Source organism: Pipra filicauda, unplaced genomic scaffold (assembly GCF_003945595.2).
Source record: "Pipra filicauda isolate LSUMZ 115617 unplaced genomic scaffold, ASM394559v2 scaffold43_size3849885_pilon, whole genome shotgun sequence".
Classification (NCBI taxonomy): Eukaryota; Metazoa; Chordata; class Aves; order Passeriformes; family Pipridae; genus Pipra; species Pipra filicauda.
This window is the reverse complement of record NW_024104576.1, coordinates 3,723,214-3,744,673: the sequence shown is the minus strand read 5'-3', so window position 1 is coordinate 3,744,673 and position 21,460 is coordinate 3,723,214. Positions and strand designations below refer to the sequence as shown.

The window sequence follows — 21,460 nt, the reverse complement described above, 5'->3', positions numbered from 1 at the left end:
GGAACTTCTGGGGTCTGTTCAGAAGCGGGAGGAGCTTTTTCTTCCTGCAAGCATGCATCCTGTGATGGAACAAATGCTTGACAAGCAAGAAAACCCTTCCCCTCACTTCAGCTAAACGGGAGGCAAATTCTGAGAGGGAGGAAGAACACTTGTGGTTGGCTTTCCCCATCCTGCCATGGATGTGTCAGTAGGGAAAGAACTGTTTCTGTAGACTCAACAACCAGGCCTTTTAGTCTGTGGACTTCATTATTATCCTGTTGCTGGGCCTCAGAACTATGGTGTGTCAAAGTGTGATGTTTCTGTTTTTTGGAGCAATTACACCATATAAAAATAATGGCTTGTTTTCCTGCTGATGAGAAAAGCTTAGATATGATGATATTTGAAGACTGATTTCTGATTTGATTTTACTGCTGCAGCTGCTTTGTACAAAAATATGCTGAATAAATAATTGAACAAATTAGGATAGCTTGGGGAATGTTTGTACATTGTGTAGTGGGCATCTCAAAGGGGAATGCATCTCCAACAAATTGTTGTGTTACTTCTCATATTTAAGGTTATTTTTATCAAAGCAGCCTGTAAAATATAGAATATATTTCTTTCATTGCTTTTTGTTGTTTTTATTTGCGAGCTCTGATGTTCAGTTACGTGAAGAAGTGAAGAAAATATCAGGTAACTTGCAGCCATAGCAAAACAGCTGCAGATTTATTTCACATATGCCCTGTCTGAATTTTAAAAAGTGTCACAATTTTCCTTATTTGTGGTGGTCAGAGCATGCATTGATCCTGATGCAGAAGTAGCATGGATCTGATATTTGTTTTCTTTGGCTTTTGCAGGAAATGCAAGAGAATGTGAAAAAATGCAAAAACTTTTTAGCTACCCTTATAAAACTTGCTTCTCATAATTCACCATCTCCAGAAACGTCCCGCAATGTGAAAGCTCTGGTTCAAGATTTGTTGGTAAATATTTAGTTATCTTTTCTTTTGTCAGTTATCTGTTAAGCTTGTTATTTACATAGGCTGAAAACTGTTGCTGTGATCTTAATTCTTTGGGCTGTAATGAAAGTGAAAGGAGTTAAACTACATCAAAATGTGAGTATTCTGTACATTACATGTCTTCAAGAATCTGTTCAAGGCAGACTTTCTCTTAATCTCTGAAAGAACTGTAGCAAAGTAATTAGTATGTGTTTGTCAAAAACACTCTTGTTTTGGTGGGTAATATTTTGGTCATTTCTTTAGAAAACCAGAGTAAAAAGATTTTTCCTTGAGGATCCATTAAGTTTCTTTTCCTCCAAACCATGGTCTTTTCTGAAACAGTGAGAAGCTGTTAATTGTCTTACGTTATGGGCCTTCACAATGTGGGTTAGAGTTTCTAGGACTGAAGGAGAAGTATTTTGCTGAGCTGCTGGGTCTGGACTTACTGCAGTCTCCAGTAAAACAGAGGTTTCAATGAATTGTATAAATGAGTTCCAGACAGATGTTACTGTGGAACTGGAAAAATGGTCAAGCTGCTTAAGAAGAAATGAAATATAGTCAAGGAAGAGGTTGGATTTAAAAGCAGGTGGTATATATTTCTTTGAATTCATTGCCAGGGAAACCTGTATATTTTAGACAAGCCTAAGACTGTATTCAAGTGTGAGCCATTTCAGTGGTTACAGTAAAAACTCATGTTATCTTTTGCAAACTTGGAATGATTAAATAACTAAAGGTAGCTACTTTCTGTATTTTAAGCAAAGTAGCAACACACATATGTAATAAATACATTCATTGAAGCTTGTTTGCTTTTTTGTTTTTTCTCTTGTTCTGTATCAGTCCAGGAAAGCTAATGAATGGTTTTATTACAACCTGAGGTTGTAACTAGTGATACTCTAGAAATATTATAAAATGCATCTGAGTTATAGAGTTCTCCTGTATTAACTACAAAATAAACTACTGGTTATGTATTTGATATATTTATAAGTGTATATTTTTTGAGTATATACACAAATTCATACAACTGACAATTTTGTATTTACTTATATGTGTACTTTTTGTATGTGCCTATGCTTTACATGTATAGTTTTATATATACACATTCTACTAAGTTAAATTGTACCATCAGAATTGGTTTTGGAATTAAGTATTTAATATTTTCTTATTACAAGGGATGACAAATGTTACAATAGTTTGTAAGGTTACTTCAATAACCTGTTGTTTTTGTTTTCTTTTAATTTTAAAAAAGAAATCACTCTGTAAATGTTAGCAAAAGAATGGAATCCCAAAAGAGACTTGGGTGTATTTGGGGTCTTCTTGTGTCTGAAACTGTGCATCCCAGGGGAACTCCCTGAATGTTGAGTGGGATGTTACATGTATGAATTGGCTCTTGACAGAAGGATCTTAGAGAGGAGTTGAGGGACTTCAGCTCCAAAAGTTCTGCTTGATGTGGCAGCCTATTTAGCTAGAGATATATGTGTATATATTAGCTGGGAAAGAAACAACCAACCAACTGAACTGAGTTGTTGATGCTTTTTTTTTCCTTCCCCCGAAGGATGCAAAGATTGATCCAGAAGAATTTACAGGCCGCCTTCAAACGGAACTCAAATCATCTCCTCAGCCATACCTTGTCCCTTTCCTTAAGGTAATGTGGATACTGCTTGGAGAAATCTATTCCAATGCAAATTTCTATACAATGAGTCTTAGAATATCCTTTTTAAGTGGTGTTAGCTAGTCCTGCCTAGAGCAGGACTATTCCCTTTTTCCTTCATGCTGCCCACTTCTGCCAGAATGCTCTTGGCTGGCAGTCCCTTGCAGGCTCCCTCTCAGTTGTTCCAGCCAGGTGCTGCTCCCTGGCAGGCTGGGAGAACAGTGAGAACCAGGGATTTCCTACAGGAGGGAAGACCTCGTGTTTGGGGCCTTGGCTTAGGTTTAAGAACAATGTGTTTGTCATCCAGAGCTGATCTGGAGTTCATGACTCGAGCAGCTCTGACCTAGAACGTTGCAGTAATTAGATTTATATAAAAAAGCAGTTACTCTCTAGTTTGGAAATCACCCATTGGCTATTCTGTAGTGGTCCTTTACTTTTATAAAGAAGTACACTTTTCTGTGATAGTAGGTTAATTTTTGGGAAGAAGTACAGCATTCACATTTGGAGGAGTCACAAGTTATTTCTGTAAAATGCTTCAAGTAATTTAATAAGCTTTTCCATATTGTTTTTGTTATCTATGTTTGGATCATTGTTAACTTGCAATCCACATGTAACAATGATTATGAAAAACTGAAATGGATAGTGGTGCTGAAATAATTGATTAGATGATCCTGCTTGTAATCTGGAGCTAATCAGTAGTATACTTTCTGATGTGATACCACGTGGATTCATTGTTGGGTCCTAAGTTAGTATACAAGGGGATAAATTTAACTTTTAATTGGTTCTACACATTAGCTACAATAACTGCAAGATTATATTCAAACATAAAAAACATGTTTAATTATGTCCCAACAAAACCACAAATACAATTTTTAAAGCATTTTTCGTCTAGTTCAAAACTCCTCTGTTTAGGGCAGATTTCCTCTTTTCTCCTGCAACTTTTCTTCAGAACTTTCTCCCTCTGCTTCTGTGTTTTCAAGTTATCATTAACCCTTATTTGTGCCTTTTCCTGCAGTCACTGCAGTCACTTCTGGCATCACGATAAGTTTTAACTTGTTTCCTTTCTTTGAAGTCCTTTCTTGGCAACAGGCATTAAGTTTTTAAATAAATATTATAACTTTAGAAAGAACTGTAGCTTGGGCTGAACACTTGCATTCTACAGCTGCCTGGGGGAGCACTTCAAAAGAACACTACTGCCACTTAAAAAGTAAAAAGTCTGTTCATGAAGGTACAGTACAGCCTTTTAGAACTGTATTTTTTCGTTGAAGTGGTTTGAACATGAAGGATACAATAGTACATTTTTCTAATCCAGTCAGAGTACCCTAGATCTGCAATAATACAGTCAAAAGCTATTGCTGCAGGGCATCAACAGTTAAGTCATCTCGTTCTAGGTACTGGAGGCACGTCAGGAGAAGTAAAGTGCAGCTTGCTTCTTCTAACATGCAGTGGGAACAGGGTTCTTCCTACAGTTCAGCCTTTTCTGGTTCCAATTTTGCCCTTCCAAAGGCCTAAGCTACAAGTTCTAGATAGTCTGGAGAAGGAGAATGTTATATTTTACTGCTGCAGTGGAATTTAGGGCATGTGAAAGTCTGCAAAATGCAAATTGCGAGCTTATTAAAAATGTAAACTGAACTTTCTCTCCTACAAAATATGTTCAATCTTATTTCTGTTTGATGAATAGGCCGATAGTAATAATTGGGGAAAAAGTTATGTTCTTTTAATTGTGTTTATAGCAAAATTTCAGAATATTTTTTGCCCACCTGCTAAGTTTGCTATTTCATAAACTTTCTTCTGTTTCTAGAAAAGTCTACCTGCCTTGAGACAATCTTTACTGAATAGTCAGCATTTGGTTTTGCAAGGACAGCCGTCTCAGCAGCCACTTCAACAAAGCAAGCTCTCACAAGTGATACCTCAGTCTGCCTCGGGAAGCATTTCCTCTGTTGTCACCACACAGACAATAGGAATAAGGCAACCAAACAACATTTGCACAGTCTCTGTATCAAATACAGTGCAGCCTCCTCAGGTTAAGGTGGTACAGTCAAATCAGAGTTCTCAACTGGTAGGTACTGTAGTATAAAAGAGAATTTCTTAGTGAACTGTATAGCAGTTTTCATTGTTATTTTTATTGCAGCTTGTTTGGGAAAATACTTTTCTGTTTGTACCATATTCTGTCATACATAATAGTACCTCATTTTGTGTCATTTCACATGTATGCTCAACCATTAGTTAACATTATTAACAGTTTAAATGTAAGGAAGTGCACTCTTGGCCTTTTTGTCTGCAATCCAGTGATCCTTGTATGAGCACAGTGGAATTTGAGGGAATTACAAATGTAGAACAGAAAGCTTCTCAAGACTTACTAAATATTATCCTCTTGTATGTCATTAGATATGCTGCTTTGCCTAGATTAGTCTGCATTAAAATTAACTCTCTCATTTTAAACTCTTCTTCACATTGTTATAAAATCTTGTAGAAGAATAGCTGTACCAGGATGTTCTGTTTAGAAATAATGCCATTCTTTGTTACTGACTGAAATGTATCTTTGTTGTGCATAGTGGAGTATTATGTATTTAGATTAATTAATTTCAAAGACACTGTCAGTAAGGCAACTGAATTCATATAGGAGCTTGTGTGTGTGTTTACAGCTTTAATTAAAATATGTTAAGGATCTTTACAAGGCCTTGAGTTTACACAGGTGTTATCATCCTTCAAGCAAAGATGTGAGAGTTTCTTTGTCTGTGGTTTCTGTGTTTGTATGAGTAAAGGACTTGACTGAGGTTTTGAAACCAAATTGGCAGGTTCCAGAAGGTGTATCAAGTTGGTAAAAATTTATATTATCAAGGTTGAGAAATGCATATGTGATTATGTAAAACCTTCCAGTGATCTATCCTTCAGTCTATATGCTCTGTAAAGGATATAAATAATTTGTAGGGTGTGGGGAGAGAGAATGGTTTTTTTGCTTTAATTTAAAAGTAGCAGTGCACAGTCTGAAAATGTCTGAGCCATCTGAGCCATATCTTGAACCTTACAAATACTTTCTAGTGGTTAAATTACTAACTTTAAAATGAAATGGATGTAGTTTTATAGTCCTTTAGTGAGCGTAGTTTTCATGGATGCTGAGATTTCTGACTCTGCCTGTTGCAATGCACACGAGGGGTGGGTGTTTCTCACCCTGCCTCAGTGCTCTCTGTCCAGCCACTTGCATTCTTTCATGTTTTCATATGGGTTCTCCCCAGCCCTTCTGGATTGTTGGGTTGATTAGAAAAGTGTTCCTCACGCTTTTTGTGGCATCGTTTTGATTTGGCCATGTTTCATAAGACTGAATGGACAAGAGCTTTGGTGCTTCAAAGCAGAGGGAGAGGAACTGGTGCTAATTACAGTAGGTGTAAGAATTACTCCCTGTCCAGGGAAAGCAAATTTCTGACAGCAGCTGACAGATTGCTTGCAAGTATAAAAAGCCATGGCCAGTAAGTCTGGCTTTATGCCACAGTCTTAAGACTAAGGTAACATGGCTTTTTCCAGTGTTGTGCAACCCACCTAAACACTCCTGTGCCCATCTGGCAGTTGCACCCCACCTTTTGAGAAGGACTGGTGTACAACAAACACATGTAAGGCCACAGGAATGCTTACTCTTAGGATTGTAGTTCCTGTGGAATATTTTGTGAATGGAAGAAAGCTGTGTTTCTGGGAGAGACACCGTCTGTCTCGTGTCAGTGGGTACTCAAAGCAAGCAGTCGTGTTAACCCGAGTAGAGATGAACAGTGTCAGCTTATTCAACATACCTGTCACAGGAGGGAGCTCAAAAGTGCTCAAGTAACACATTGTGGAGATTGATCTGAGGGGCAAAACAGGCTGCTTTTGTGTCTGTAAGGAGGTCACAGGTCTAGGGCTGAATTTTCATTTATGGGGTACATGAAATGACTGCTACATTTTCTAAAGGTCACAAACCATGCGGAGCAAAGCTATGCTTACTGTTCCTTTTCTAGAAAATACTTAGAGATAGGACATTAAAAATTGTAATTTATTGGCTTTAGTGTAAAACTGTCTTTTCATATTTGCTTTAAATTAATCAGCCATTAATTAATAGAACCAAACATTACATTAACCAGGCACTTAATGACCCTCACAGTAGTTCTGTACAGACAAAAGCAGCATTAAAGAGTGAGAGTTACTGCATCAAAAAATCTTAGATAGCACAACAACCAACTCAGGTGCTGAGCAGAGAACCCAGCAGCAGCTCCATATCACAGTAAGGATTGTTCCTAGGTAGTGATTCTTTGTAGTGCCAGTGCTCCCAGCCCTGAGTGCTCCCCGAAATCAGAGCAGAGCCCAGAGCTCCTGCCCATCTTGTCCGGAAGAGGAGGATTGCAGCTGCCTTGCCTGGGGGTGGCCAGCACTGATGGAGGAAACTGGCTGAGCTCCAGATTTTCCAAGCCTGAAGCTCACTGGAGAGAGTTCCAGCTGGCTTTGCAAACTGTCCAGCTGCAGAAGGGCAAGCCTGTTTTAGAATAGAGATCTTTTCATACCAGCCAGTTTACAGTAGTCTAGTTTCCTTTAAAACGTGGAGAATCTGTTAGCTGTTCCTTTCTTTTGACATTTCTGTTTCACAAAGGGGTCAGATGAGGTGAGACTTCCTCCAGTGGTATTGAGGTATCTTGCTGCATGGAAATTCTGTGTACACTGTCAGCATGCAGCATAGCTTGCACAAAGGCTTTGAAATGTGAAGTGTTAGTGCAGATGGAAGAGGAGACAATTTTTTATTCATTTTGTAAAGTATTGGAATCATAATCTAAACTACAAAAAAGCAATGCTTTTAAGAGCTAGGTAGTGCTACTTCTAGATAGAGAAAAGGGGAATAATCTTAGGCTAATATTTTATTGATGAGACACTAATGAGATAAGCCAGAATCAATTTTTTTAATTGTTCTAAGTGCAATGTTCAAAGTTGGTCTAAATTGCCATTCTTAGGGTCCATGTGCTCTACATTTCCTGTCTTGTTGTGGGTGTTACAGCAGGTACAATTTGCAGGAATGAGAGAGATGCTGTTTATTAAATGTTTTGAAGTTGTAAGTGGATTGATGGGTAATGGAGATGGATTAGCACTTTACATGTTGTGTTGACACTGACTGCATCATGAGGAGAATACTCCTGAATGTTAAAGCCAATTACTAAATGTGAGTGATAAGGAAAACTAGTAAGAAAATCAGTGATCCATCTTAATTAAAACAAGTTTAATTATCTGCAAAGCTGTATAAAGACTCGTGCAGGTCTAGGATTAGGAAGGATGTCTAGAAATACATCTGGACTGTTATTGTTGCAGCAATTTGGGCACAGTGTCCAGAGGGGAGACTCTACCATCTTCTGAGCTCCTTTAGAACAGGATTTGCTCAAACATTTACTAACACTTTTCTAGGGACTGTCATAGTGGTTGGAGTCTCCCAAAAGGTGAGATGGAATAATGGAATTTGGAAACAAGATGCAACAGCAGAATAAGCATTTTGTTGTATGGGGATGTTCTGCTTTGCTTTTTAATTCTCTGCAGAAGCTTTTCCTGGCATTGGTTTTCTGTTCCTGAATGGCTGTAATGTGTCCACATTTTACTGATTCATAGGAAATCATTTTCTCTTTGTCCTATGTGCAAGGCAGCTTAGAAATGTAAGAGTAATAGATGGCTGTTTGGATAAAAGGAGTAGTTTCTATTAATGAACTAATAAAGATCTAGTCACTGACTTGGAATTTGGTGTACAATAACATCTAAATAAAAATGGCTGTTGAGCAGCAGAGGTCTGGGATCCATTAACAGGAACAAAGCCTATACTTAACAAATTGTGTGGCTGTTTGAAATACAGCCCAGTAATTTTCTGAGTTGTTGTCATGCACTTTACTGTCAGAATTTTGTGGGCTATACCTTATTAAAAGGAGAATATTGTCACTGGTTGCTGTTTGGAAACCAGTAACAAAAGAGCAGGATTAAAAGCAAAGACTAAAAGAAAAGCTTAAGAGAATTAAACACATCTCACTTGGTCAAACACTGACTAAGAGGAAGAATAAAAGGCCATTATTTGGAGCATACCAAGACAGTATAAAAATGAACAACAGCATATAATTAAATGAAGTAGGATTTAGGTAGGATATAAGGCAAAATATCCTTAGAGTAAGACAGAATATTAGATGGTAGATCAGGCTCCCAAAGACAGTGACGAAAAAGCCATAATTGAAAACATTCAAAAATAGACCATTTGACAAACTGTAGGAAGAACTCTATATGAAACTGGGGAGCAGGTGGGACAAGTGATCTGGTGGCTTCTGTTTTATTTTTCTTCATTGCTTTGTTGAAAACATATACCCAATGGAACAGTATTGTTGTCATATTAACATTAAAATTTACGTGCTGAGTTTTTAAAAAGTCAGTCTTTTTATTTGGGAGGAAAAATATCTGCTTATGCAGATTTTGAGGCCCTGTTGAAAAATCGTAGCTGCTACTGATACAGCATGGTGAACAATGGTAAATACGAATTCTAGGCCCATAAAAGCATGAACATTGTAAGTTAATGCTGCCAGATTACATGATAGCTGAGGTTTGATATGACATTTATCTTCAGGAGTGAGTAGACTGATAAATCACAAGTGGCATAGCCACAAGTGAGTTAGCAAGTGTTTACTCATGAGTGAAGATAAATGTCATATCAGACCACAGCCATTCTGAATTTTATATGTTTACAAGTGTCTTGTTTCTTCCTTTCACAATGTTGTTTTTTTAACTTAATTGAGAGGAAAAGAAATGCTTGGTAAAGGATATATTTTTCAAATTTATTTTTATTTTCCGTTCTTTGCAGAAGCTTCTGTTTCCTCTGCTTTTGTCTTTATTGTGGTATTTGATAGGTTTAAGCTTTTGGATCAGATGTTTTTATTGCCAAGTATGATTTTATGTGAATTGAGTCAGGCTGGGTTTGCAGCTGTTGTCAGGTAAAAGGGAGGCATATTGTTGGGACCTTGTGCACTGGGACAGGAGACTGGCAAAATCTGTGTCCTCAGAAACTTCAGCAATGAGTTCTAATCCAATTGTCATAAAGGACTTTTCCCTTCAATGGTTTGTAGGTAGTGGCTTTCATTTTATTTTGTATTTCTTGCATGAGAAAGAGAACAGAAGTTCTCAGTCTTTCTGCTTCTGTACGTTCTGTGTGCTTTGGCTGGATTCTTTCTCAGTCTGTATTTGTTGGTTATTTGTGTTGTTAATTATTGGTCTGTGTTCATGTCTGTAATTTGTTCTCTGTGCTGCAATAACTGACACAGTAGAAGATTCACGCCCGTCATGGAATGATCTTCACCTTCTGGCTTGAGATTAGGTCCAGAGAGCACCATTACTTTAGTCTCATGTAGTTATTGAATCGACGATTTTTGAAGAAGGCCTTTAAGAAAAATGTGTATTTCAACTGTCCCCTCTTTGTTATTCTGCTTATCAATAGTGTGATTGTTAAATATCTTTTTTTTGTCTTTGTGGGTCTGCTTGCTTTGTGGGGAGCACCTTTTACAAACATCCCTTTTTTTTCATCTGTGAGAATAAATTCAGCTTTAGAGAAGGACAGGGTAGGAGTCTGAAGTGTTCAGGAGGTGAGAGAAGGAACTGCTCTGGAGGAGCAGCCAAAGGGTGAATCAAAGTGTGACTAGTGGAGTGGAAAGATGACAAGGGGAGATGTGCAGAGATGACATAAAACCAGAGGGAGAATACTTTCTATTGTGAGAAATATACCTCTTATTTTGCAGAAAAGTGTTATTTTATAGAAGAAAAATTGAGGTAACTGTTCATGTATTGCACTTGGAGAACAATGCCATGACTCTCCTGCTTTGGTGTGTTTCTTGAAGAGCTGCAAAGTGCAGGAGATGATTCTTCATATTTTAACTGATAAGCTGGTGTATGACAGTACTTGCTGTCTCAACACTCTCTTGATCATAATTTTGTTTGGTAATTTTGCTATTTTCCAAACTCATTATCAAATCCAGGCAATGACTAAATCACATTCTGTCTTTTCTATTTTCAGTGCCTTTGTTGTTCTTGTTCTGTTGTGCTTGCTGTCCTCAGTGGTGTAAATGCTTCCCTTTTTAATGGAGTGGGAATGATGAACAGTTTCTGTAAACTTTGACTTTTATATCCTGTCTTGTTACCTTTTCTGACTCAGCACTTTTATTAAATCATTGATGATGTGATTAAGGACTAGTGGTAAAAGGTTGGAAAGGACTTCTGGAGGTGTCTCATCCAGCCTCCTGCTTACAGGTTAGGATCTCTCCTGGGTGACCAGTCGTGTTTTGAGTGTCTTCAAGAAGAAATTACACAATCTCTCCAGGCAACCTGTTCCAGAGCTTGCCCACCCTCATGGTGATTTTTTTTTTCTTCTATTAAGTTGGAATTTCCTATGTTGGAATGTCCTTTTTGTTACATCCTTCTGCTCTGCACATCTGAGAGAGTCTGGCTCTGTCTTCTCTTCCCATAGGTGGTTGCAAACAGCAGTAAGATCTCCCCTTTTCTGAAGGCTGAAGTAATGTCTGATAACCTCAGTGTACTAAAACATCCACTTCTGTGTCTGCTCTATCAGTCTGGGTCAGTAAATTGGTGCTTACAAACTGATCATTTGGGATTCAGTATTGATTCAGCATATGGATGGATCACGTGAGATGGGATACACTCCTTGTCTGAATTTTTAGGCTGTGAGAAATATGAAATAATTAGATTAAGCTAATCATCTCCCAGACTAGCTTGGCAATACACTTGTTCATTGTCTACAACTTGCAGGCCAAATTAAGGACATAATAGTAATGTTTATGATTTCGGGAAAATAGGCAAGAGGATTAGAACAGTTTGAATTATCTTAATAGATGAAGCGTGGTTTGGATTGTTTATAAATTTTGATGCAGGATCAGTTTCCTCTGATTCATCAGTTTTTACAATGTCCCTTGTTTGCCTACAAAGGAGGTTCCACATTCTGTTTCAGAAACAAATTGCTAATGTTAATTCCTTAATGACTTCCAGAGCTGAAGATTGTGTCTGTGCTGAAATGTGTCTCAAAACTCCAGCATAGAAGCTGGGATTTAAGTTAGTGTAAAATGCTGCTCTGAGGTCTGATGCAGCTGTTCCTTTGAGAGAGTATGTGATTGCTGATTGGTTTCTGTATGGAATTGATGATGTTGATTTTGGTCTCTGCCCTTTGGAAAGCTCATTTCTCAATTTTCTACGCTTTCAGCACTTGTACATGCATTGAAGTCCTAGTGCAGTACTTGCTACAGGACATTTTTTTGAATGTATTTGGTAGTAAAGAAAACGTTGCCATTATTTATGTCTTCTTAAATGGTTGAATACTGTCCTGTCTTTAATGATGTTAGTGGCTCATTTCTTAGGGAATTCACATGAAAATATTAATCAAGTGAAACAGAACTTGGTTCTGAACTGTAGAAGTACTTTGCTTCACAGGGAGAATAAAAAACTCCGATACCAGAAGATTGCTGTAATACCAGGTAGTAACTCTGTCCACAGGTCACACACATCTCCTTTCTGGCCTGGTAAGGCACAGTGGCTTCTCTTCACTATGCTCTGAAAACTCATCCAATAAATTTTGTTAAAAGTGGCAACATTCTCCTTCTTTTTCATACCAATGTAGGTTTTTTTTCCCCATGGACTCTTCTGTCTCTTTACTAAAAATACACTTGTACATGTTTCCTGTGCATCAAAATGCAGTTACATTTGACTTTCCCCCTCATTTTCACTTACCAGCTCTGTGTCTTTCCTGGTTTGAAGCATGGCAGCTGATTTGTTCTTTCCTCTCCGAGTGGGACCGTTCATTCACTGCCTGTCTTGACTGAGTCAGTTTACAGCCATTTGCTCCATCCCTGTGCTCCCTACAAATGCTCCATTTTCCTTCAGTGTCCATAGTTAAAGCTGAATCCTTAATCTTTTTTCCCTTTTCTCTTTCTGCAAGGTGACTTTTGCTAATTCTTCTACATCCACAGGTTCATTACGACTTTGCAACTTCTACTATTTTAGGATGTGCAAAATGCAGTTTCATAACTTCAGAATGGCCCTGCTTGTTTTTTCTCCAGAATACATTGCAGGTCCCTCATCCCTCTGTTCTTGTTTGGAGTTTTCACCTCTCTCCCTTCCAGTTTGGGAGCCCTGGTTCCAGCTGATGGAACAATTTCCTCTTTGCTCTGTAGCCTCTTCATTCTCTACTTTTGCATCTCATTTGAAAATGCTGTTTCTCCTTTCCTTTTCTCCAGAGGTTACTTTGAAGTCAGAGATTTGGCCAGTTGTTATTTAGCTAAACAATCTGGTTTTAGATACACTTTGTAGGTATAATGCTGAATGGAATTGCAGTGGTTCCCATTCACTCCACACAGTGCTGTGCAGTGTGGTGCTGAATTCCAGGAGGGAATGGGGCTGAACTGGGATTGAGGAGCCCCAGACACATGGTGCAGTGGGAGGATGATAGTTGTGACTGTGGCTCCTGAAGTTGTAATTCCCAACTCGTGGTTATAATCTTATTTGTAGCTATTTGCCTGTGTTTCATGTTCAAAGTTGATTTATGGATTTTTTTACAGCTCTGCAGCATTCACACATCTTTTTGAATCTTCTGTTCATTGCATCTGTGCTACCTGGTCCCTGATCATGCCAATGTACATTTTGCTGTTGCTTAGACATGACCCTTGCAGGTGTTTTCCTTTTTATTTGATTTGTTTATGGGTCAAATTTTGTTTCTAACCCAGTTTCGGTTTTTGGGGAAGGACTTCAAAACTTGAACGAGTAATAAGAGAAACCTTGAGAATATCCAATTAATATTTAAAAGATTAGTAGTATATGATCAGCACAAAACTTGGTTGTCTTTCTTGAGTATACCTGACTTTGAAGCCCATAATATTTTTGCATTTATTTTTAGTATATGTTTTCTTTAAAAAGTGTAGATACATAGTGCAAGGCCTAATGTTTGTAGGTGAATACCACTAAAATTAATGCAGCATTTTCTTCTACAAAATTGGTTTTCTTCCTTGTAAAACTTCTGAAGACAAAAGTCTAAACTTTAATATTAACCTTATGACTTTGAAATATATTTTTGATGAAGGTTGTGACATATGACATTTGTGTCGGATATTATTTGATTTTTTTTTATTTTTTTTTTAAAGCATAATGGCAAAATAGGTATATACACACACACACAACCACATGCATTACATGAATATGACTTTTGTCACCAGCTGGTTGTGCTTTTAGAGATCCACATGCTTGTATTGGTAATTACAGGTATTAGTGTATTTACGTTGTGTGTGTTTGTGTATAAAGAGTATAATATAAGTATACTTTTCTTTAATAATAGCAGATTATCCAGTCAACATCTGCTCAAACTGTGAAACGAACCCCTGCTTGCCAGACTACCCAGATTAGGATGCCAGTGGTAATAACTCAGACCATTAGACCACAAGGTATGGGTTTAAATGTTTTAGTGAGATTGTTACCTTTGTATGAATTTCGTTGTCATTACAAACGAGTGGCATGGAAAAACGTGCAGTGTTGACCTTGGCAACATTGTTGACATTGATTTTTTACCTCCTGCTGCCTGAAGAGTGCATGTTTCCATGTGCAGTTTCAAGGTGTTTCAGACCAACGCGGTGAAATGTTTTGAAACAACCTTAGGACTAAACTCTCACATGTTTAGCTCCTTACTCAGCAGTTTTTAATGGAAAGTTCTAAAAAAGGTCAGGAACCTGGCTCTTGCTGTCCTAAGCTGTAACTCTGGACCAAGAAAGAAATTCTTCATTTTTCCTGCCTCGACTTAATCATCCTACTTCTAATTTTTACTCCTGAAGCAGAACATGATAGTCACTGTCTCTGCAGCTACTGAGGTCAAGGGAGGAGTCCTAGAGAAATTTCTCAGGCCTCATGGTTTATTTTTGACCCCTGGCAGTATATTCACTTTTTGGTGAGGTCAGAGACTGACTTCCAGCAACCTGACATGCCATAATTAGCCATGGCATGTGGTTTGTACACAGCTTCCTCATCTCTCTGTGCACAGGTGGATTCCTGTCTGGCTGATATATCCCACTTTTTGAAAGGATTCTCAAAGCCTCCTTGCTTTCTGATAAATATCCATTTGTTTCTTTCTACCACTAAACCTGTTAGGCTTGGTTTTTATTTTTCCTGAGTACGTGTGAGAATATCTTATTGGATGTGGGCATTTCCCTGATTGAGGGTTTGTAATGGAATACAGAGCTTGTCATCTTCAGGTATTGAGTCAGGAACCACACGAGTTTCAATGCACAGAAAAGCTATTGCTGCCTATTTGCCTTCATTGCTCGGTTGTTTCTGTTCTCCTTGGGAAAAACATCAAAACCATTTAATAGCAGTTGATGTTTTACTTGCTCTGTTCTCTTAGGGGAATCCAAAGGTTGAATGGACATGGAGACCAAGCTGGCACTGTAATCCTGTAGGCTGTTTTTCCAAGTTAGGAAGAAATACATTTACTCACTATAAAATGTGTATATTTGATAGCACTGATACTCATGTCCTGAGTTCATAACATGTCCATGCATCTTATAGGATGAGCTTTCACTTCTGACTAACGTGTCTGAGAGTGAAGGCAGATTCTATTTCTTTGCTTGTTCAGTCTCCAAGTTGTGAATGTCAACAGAATGCCAAGAATTTGCATGATACTGGCATCTGCCTTTTAAACAGTGGATCCAGAATATGAATTTATTCTTGATAGCCCTTGGTCAGCCAGTGCAATGCATCTTAACTGGCAGTTTGGCTTAAGGTAGACAGTGGTTTCATAAAAGCCAATTTGTGCAAAGTCCTGCTTTCAGGTGAGATTATTCCAGTTTAGAAGTTTGATTAAGCCCCCCACTGTATTGTTTTAATTAACACAGACAAAGCAAACAAGAATAGGCATTTAGAAAACATCCCCTTGTCAAAGCCCTGATCCTGCAGCCCATGTCTGGGGGAGCTGTGCCCGTGTGAGCAGCTCTGAGTTGCTGCTGTGGCACTGTCAGAGACAGTTCATTTTGATATATTGTTAAAACCTTTCACTGCAAACACCACTATAGTGATATTTTATACTGACCTAGGTATTCCTCCAGAATGAGGCAATATACTGGAATAGGATATGGTCTAAATAAAAATTATAGCAGTATAATTTTGTGGAGTGTGACTTTTTAAAGGTATTTACACCAGAACTGAGCTGACCTCCACAGAGTGCTGCATTTTCCTTCTGGAGAGGAGTGAATCTCCAGGTGTAATGGATCTTTAATACATCCATATGAACAGACTGTAATGCTTTTTAAAAGAGTGGTCTAGATAAAATTGGCAGGCTTTAAGGACTTTTATATAAATAAAATTACTTCCACACCAGGAGAAGTGACACCGTTGTTATTGCATGAAAAATTCACACTCCTTTACTGAAGCACTTACCAGTATAATAATTAGGTGAATTGCATCTTATGGATGGAGGAATTGAGGCAAAGAATAAAATAATTAGGTATTCATTGCAGCCATTCAACCTGTGCTGAAATACAACTAGGAATTTATAAGCTCCTAAATTTGGGCTTATTTTTCTAGATGATGCTACTTAAAATTTGGAGCAAGGATCCAGTGGTGAAAGACTCTGTATGTCATTACCAATCCCATGAAATATCTAGGCCCACAGGTGATTTTGGTTTTCAAACTATGCCCTGCCCCATAATGTAAATGGATGTTGTAGCCATATTTTATGTCAAACTGTTAGCCATGCACAGTTGTGATTTATTCAAACCAGAACACTTTTATGTCATCCCAAACCTTACATTTACTTTGCCAGATGCATTTGAGTAGAATTCCATATACTTGGGATGAAAGTGAGACTTAGATCTTCCATATCCAGGGCAGACATACTGCTTTCCTGATAACTAGGGTAGCTACTCTGTTGCTGTACCCTTTTGAGTTTGGGGGGTGGGTTTTGACCAAAAATTATCATCTGTAGAAAACAAAGCATTGATACTGACTCCAAAGAAATAGAATATTAATTTTGAAGGAGTGCCATTGTTACCTTAATTTTACCATTGCAGTATTTGTCATGGTTAACACGCTTTTAATCTCCTAGATACTAATTGTACAAACCAGAGATCTGCTAATTTTTATTATAGTATTATTTCTTTTCTTCCAGTTCACTTAATAGAAAACCTTTCCATTAGTTCATCTGAAACAGATAAATGAATTGTCTGGTCCATGAACTAGTGCTGTCTGTGGCATCTCATGGACCTTGAATATTCTGGTGACAAAGCATTTTTATTCCCCAGGCTTGAGCCTGAAGTCCTAAATCTGGTTTTGTATTTGCTAACATTGATAGTCCACACTACAGTTTATTTATACAGATGGAGAACTGAACACACACTGTCAAATTAGTTTCTCTTTTAAGATCATATGTTGGAGTTGATGAAGACTTCAATATTAAAAACCAGATGTAATGCAAGACTAATTCAAAGCTAACACTTTTGTTTTAGTCAGGAAGTGTTCTTAAAAGGATTTGTTGGGATAGTTGTGTTTCAGGTTTTTATAATTCATGGAAGAAAAATCCTGTAACTCTCCTGAGGTTCATGCCCTGCCAGTTATGTGCAGTTGAGTCAGAGAGGTGCAGGAAGGACTCTCCAGTCCTTCTCAAACTGTGTAACTAACATTCAGTAAAAGGGAATGATATACAAGAAAAAGGGGAGATCTTTTAAGTCAAGTAGGCATATGAGTTATTTTTACATGTCAAAACACAGGTGGGATTAAAGGAAACACAAAATAGAACCCAAGTAAATGTATTTAAGCAGTAAAGGAGGGCTTACTCCAAAAGTTTCATTTGCCAATTCTTTTGACTTGCATTCTGATGCTATGTTAATAATAATGATAATAATAATAATCTGGTGAATTTCTAATTAGCAACGTAAATGTGTAATTATTTTTGGTTAGATTTTCCCAAATGCCAGAGAGGAATTAAGATCCCTTTTTAATTTACTCAATGTCCACCACACTTTGGCACATTTAGAAAGCCCAGTTTTACTTCTACTTCAAGACCTGTAAAGTCTAGATACAGTTATGGATTACTTTTAAATCATTGTTTTCAAGATAAGAAAGCAAAAGACAACCTTTATGGGAGGGGTTCTGTCAAATTTGGCGATAGTGTTTTTTCTTTTACATGCAATGCAAAACATTTTAAAATTCCTGTAGTATTTTCAACTCTGAAATATATGTTTTTCACTGCAATAAAGAACAATTACTGTATAAAAAATGTCAAAGGCAGACTTAGTACCCTGACTGTGACTTGAAGTATCTGTATTAGGAACATTTCAAATTCTGCTTCTTTATTCTGTACAGATTGTCCAGAAAAGAGGTTTACTGGCAATTCCAGGCACACTTTTAGCCATTACAAATGTTACAGCCAGTTATGGCCAATGGTTTTCAGTTTTGGAATCCTCACTGTTCTGTAAATATTGAACAAACTGTAATGTTAATATAAATTTTGTATTTTAAATTGTTCTCCTTCAGCATGTAATCTTTAAAAATAATAACTTCCTTTGTTTGCAATTTACAGACAGTTAAATTTAGTTCCTGGACAGAAGGTTCTTTGATGTAAATTGTCTAAGACAGCTCATAATAACATTGCTTGGTGTTTTTCAGGCACAGTAGGGAAGGCACCAACAATACAAGCCAGTAAAAGTCCTGGGGGCTTTGGTGTTCAGGTCTCTGCAAATCAGAAAAACAAGCTGAATGACCCTGGAGGTGGTTCTTTCAGGTAAAAAAAAGAAAAAATAATAATAAAAAAATGCAGCGGGGTGGTTGGGGGGGATCTTAAATAGAAAATAGAATTTGGAATTGCTGTAACACTAGAGGGCAGTCTTTTACAATAATTCCTGCCTTTTCTCTCCGGGGTTGGATGGCAATTTTCATACTTAATTCTATTTTAGAAAAAGGGGATTGTGACATATTTGAGGATTTTTCTCTAAAAGCACAATTTAATGTTTAGCAAAGCCTTAAATTCTGTGATTATAATAAAACTTCTGCTAAATTGAATTACGTGCATGAAGCTTTAAAAGAATCCATGGCTGGTTTTATGTGTTGGATTCAGCTGTTCCTATGGAATGTGTCTTGCTGGGAAGATCCTGGTTGTGATGACAAGGCTTCCTGTCCAAAAGCTTCTGCAGCCAGGCTGCAGCTGCCCCTCACCAGCACAGGGAAATCCTGCCTGGCTTTGGGATGAGTTACTGTGTGGGGGTGCGCTTGGGAGGGGGTTATTGGGGGGGGAGATGTTGTTCTGGTTTTCAGGAGAAGACATTGCTGTGTCTGTTCTTCACCTGCTCACTCAGGGGGGGTTCTGTGGGACCCCAGGTGCTGCAAAGGTTCAACACTGATGCACTGAGCTGCTACACCAGTTCTTTAGGACTTCAAGCTTTTATTTAAATATATATTTTGGATATTTTTACTTCTTTTTACTGGAAAGCAAATCTTGTGTTTACTGCATTTTGCTTTCACTAACACTATCTTAGCTGTGTACATTTTATTTGTGTTAAAACATTTTGCTTTCATATTAAATGACAAAATGTTCCTAGATTTTAATTTTCATCTTCTGGAATTCTTATGTTACCCTGACATTATCAAACCACTAATTAATTTTCAGGCTTATACTTTTGCAGGTGAAGTAGAAGAGAATTTGTAGCTCCTTGAAATACCTCTGCTTTGAGGCATGTCAGTATTGCAACTAATAGTGGTAGTGCTTAGTATTAATCTAGAAGCAAAATCATTCAATTTTTTATTTTCCAATGCTTTTGCCTCCCACTGAGTATTTAAATGAATTAAAATGTCTGTTGGGTTCAATTGTACTGTCTTAATAAGTATTTTTTATGTTTGTAAGCAACATGAGCATTTATTCTTCGTTAGTATAGCTTTCAATTTTACAGACACCAAAAGGGACAGCATTTTTTTAACTGGGTGTTGTAAACTGTGCCAGGATTGATTCTTGCATTCACTTAGTTTATACATAGAATATATTAGGTTAGCTGGAATTGTTAATTTTCCCTTGGGGAGAAGCAAATGCTCAAGGCACTGATTGATAAATCAATAAATCTTTAGTGAGTTTGGTAAATAAGCTGTCAAGGGTGTATGTCATTTTTCCTCTAGAGAACAAATTTTAGTCAGAATGAATGTGTTTGTTTCCTTGCATTGTTTTCTCCTTCAAAATAGTAAGACACAAAGCTGCATTTAAATAAGTCCATAAAATTTGCAAGGATTTATTAAACAGCAGCAAAGATCAAGCTTTTTCTTGATATCTTAACAAAGAATTCAGTTGTTTGCATATTTGCATTTCAACCCCTAACCTCTCCTGAGGACAAATAGATGTCTGACTATTAAGCCTAAAGGCACAGAGCTGGAAATCTGTATTAATCCTCTGAATGCTGACTAGTTTTCCTCAACATTCCCAGCGTGTGTGAAGAATGTGTTTTTAGCCAGAAGGCAAACTGGCATCTAAAGCAAAGCAAGAATTTTGAAAAATAGTTGTGTTATGTATAAATTTATTTTGCCCTTAGTGTTTTATTATTGCATATTTGTTTCATTATTTTACATTCTGCCTTCTTTAAAATAACTTCTTTGAGCTTTTCGCTTTTGTGAGTGAAGTGTTGGTCACTAGAAACAGAAATTTTGAACTTTGTTATTTTTTTACTTTTTTTTTTGTTCTGGACTGTGGGAGATACAAGATGGAATTACATAAAAGATGTAGCAATTAAGAACTTTGCAAATTATAGCTTAGCCTTTAATGTCAGCACTTATTAATGAACTGTAAGACTGCTTACATGAGTTCCCTGGTCATTACAGGAGCTGTTCTGTGATGCAGAGTTTTCAACCCAAGACTTCTGCAAAGTGAAGTTGTACTTGTGGAGTTTTATGTCAGCCTGTTTTTGTATTAAAATTTATTGTTGCTAAATTTTTCGGAGAGAGTTGGTTGCCTTTTCAACTGTGTTAATACCCAAGGATGGAAATTTGAGTTCCATCTTCGGTAATTTTTGTGCTTGTTTCACAAGCAGAGATGCAGAGTTAGATTTGTACCTTAACAGTCCAGACAGAGGTGTCTGTAGGTGGGAGAAGCAGGAGTCCCACTGAAGTCTTGTGGGCTGTGTTTTTGGCAACAGCTGCTGGGGACCTCATCACCTCATCTGGTGACCCCAGAGCTCCCACTGACAAAGTCTTCCCCTGCTGAAGGGGAAAGCAGCAGCCCCTCAGGTAATTCCTACCCACAGTTCAGACAGTGGCCAGTGTAAAGAACTAGTGGAAACATTTGTCCCTTGTATTGGAACAGAGTAATCTCATGTGGAAGGGCCCTTGAGAGGTCAAGTGGTCCAGTTTCAAACTGGGAGCAGGTTTGGTCAGGCTGGGGACTGGTCCAGCCCTGCAGGTCCCCAAGGATGGAGTGGCACGTTTGGACTGTTGTGTTATCCCAGCACTGCTGAACTGCCCTGAGACTCTGGCACTGCATGTCCAGTAGGGCAGGAATTGGGAGATCATTCCCCAGGGTGTGTGCTGATGACCTGTTTGGTTTGCCAGTCAGCCAGATGCTCCTTCCTTTTCACAGCAGCCTTTCTTTGTCTGAAATGGTATTTTGAAGTTCCATCTCTTGGGGCCTGTCAGCGTTAGGTTTTGTACAGCCAATGTGAGGGGCTTTTTTTACCCTAGAGATAGGTCTGTGAAGTCTCTGGGAACATTTGAAGCTGATCCTAGTATCTGTATTTCATTCTTCTGACTGGCTACACTTTAAGGAAGAGTCTACCTGGGAGTAAAAAATTCGTTTTCAGACCTGCTT

General features: G+C 37.9%; 1 protein-coding gene across 1 annotated transcript in view; it reads left to right on the top strand.

Moving 5' to 3' along the window:
- The window catches only part of LOC113993861 (transcription initiation factor TFIID subunit 4-like), a 146,370-nt gene that overhangs the window by 19,753 nt on the left and 105,157 nt on the right, over positions 1-21,460 (top strand). Inside the window, 5 exon segments of the mRNA XM_027732400.2 lie at positions 834-956; positions 2,524-2,613; positions 4,421-4,678; positions 13,976-14,081; positions 18,289-18,403. Of these exon segments, the coding sequence (XP_027588201.2) occupies positions 834-956; positions 2,524-2,613; positions 4,421-4,678; positions 13,976-14,081; positions 18,289-18,403 (692 nt within the window).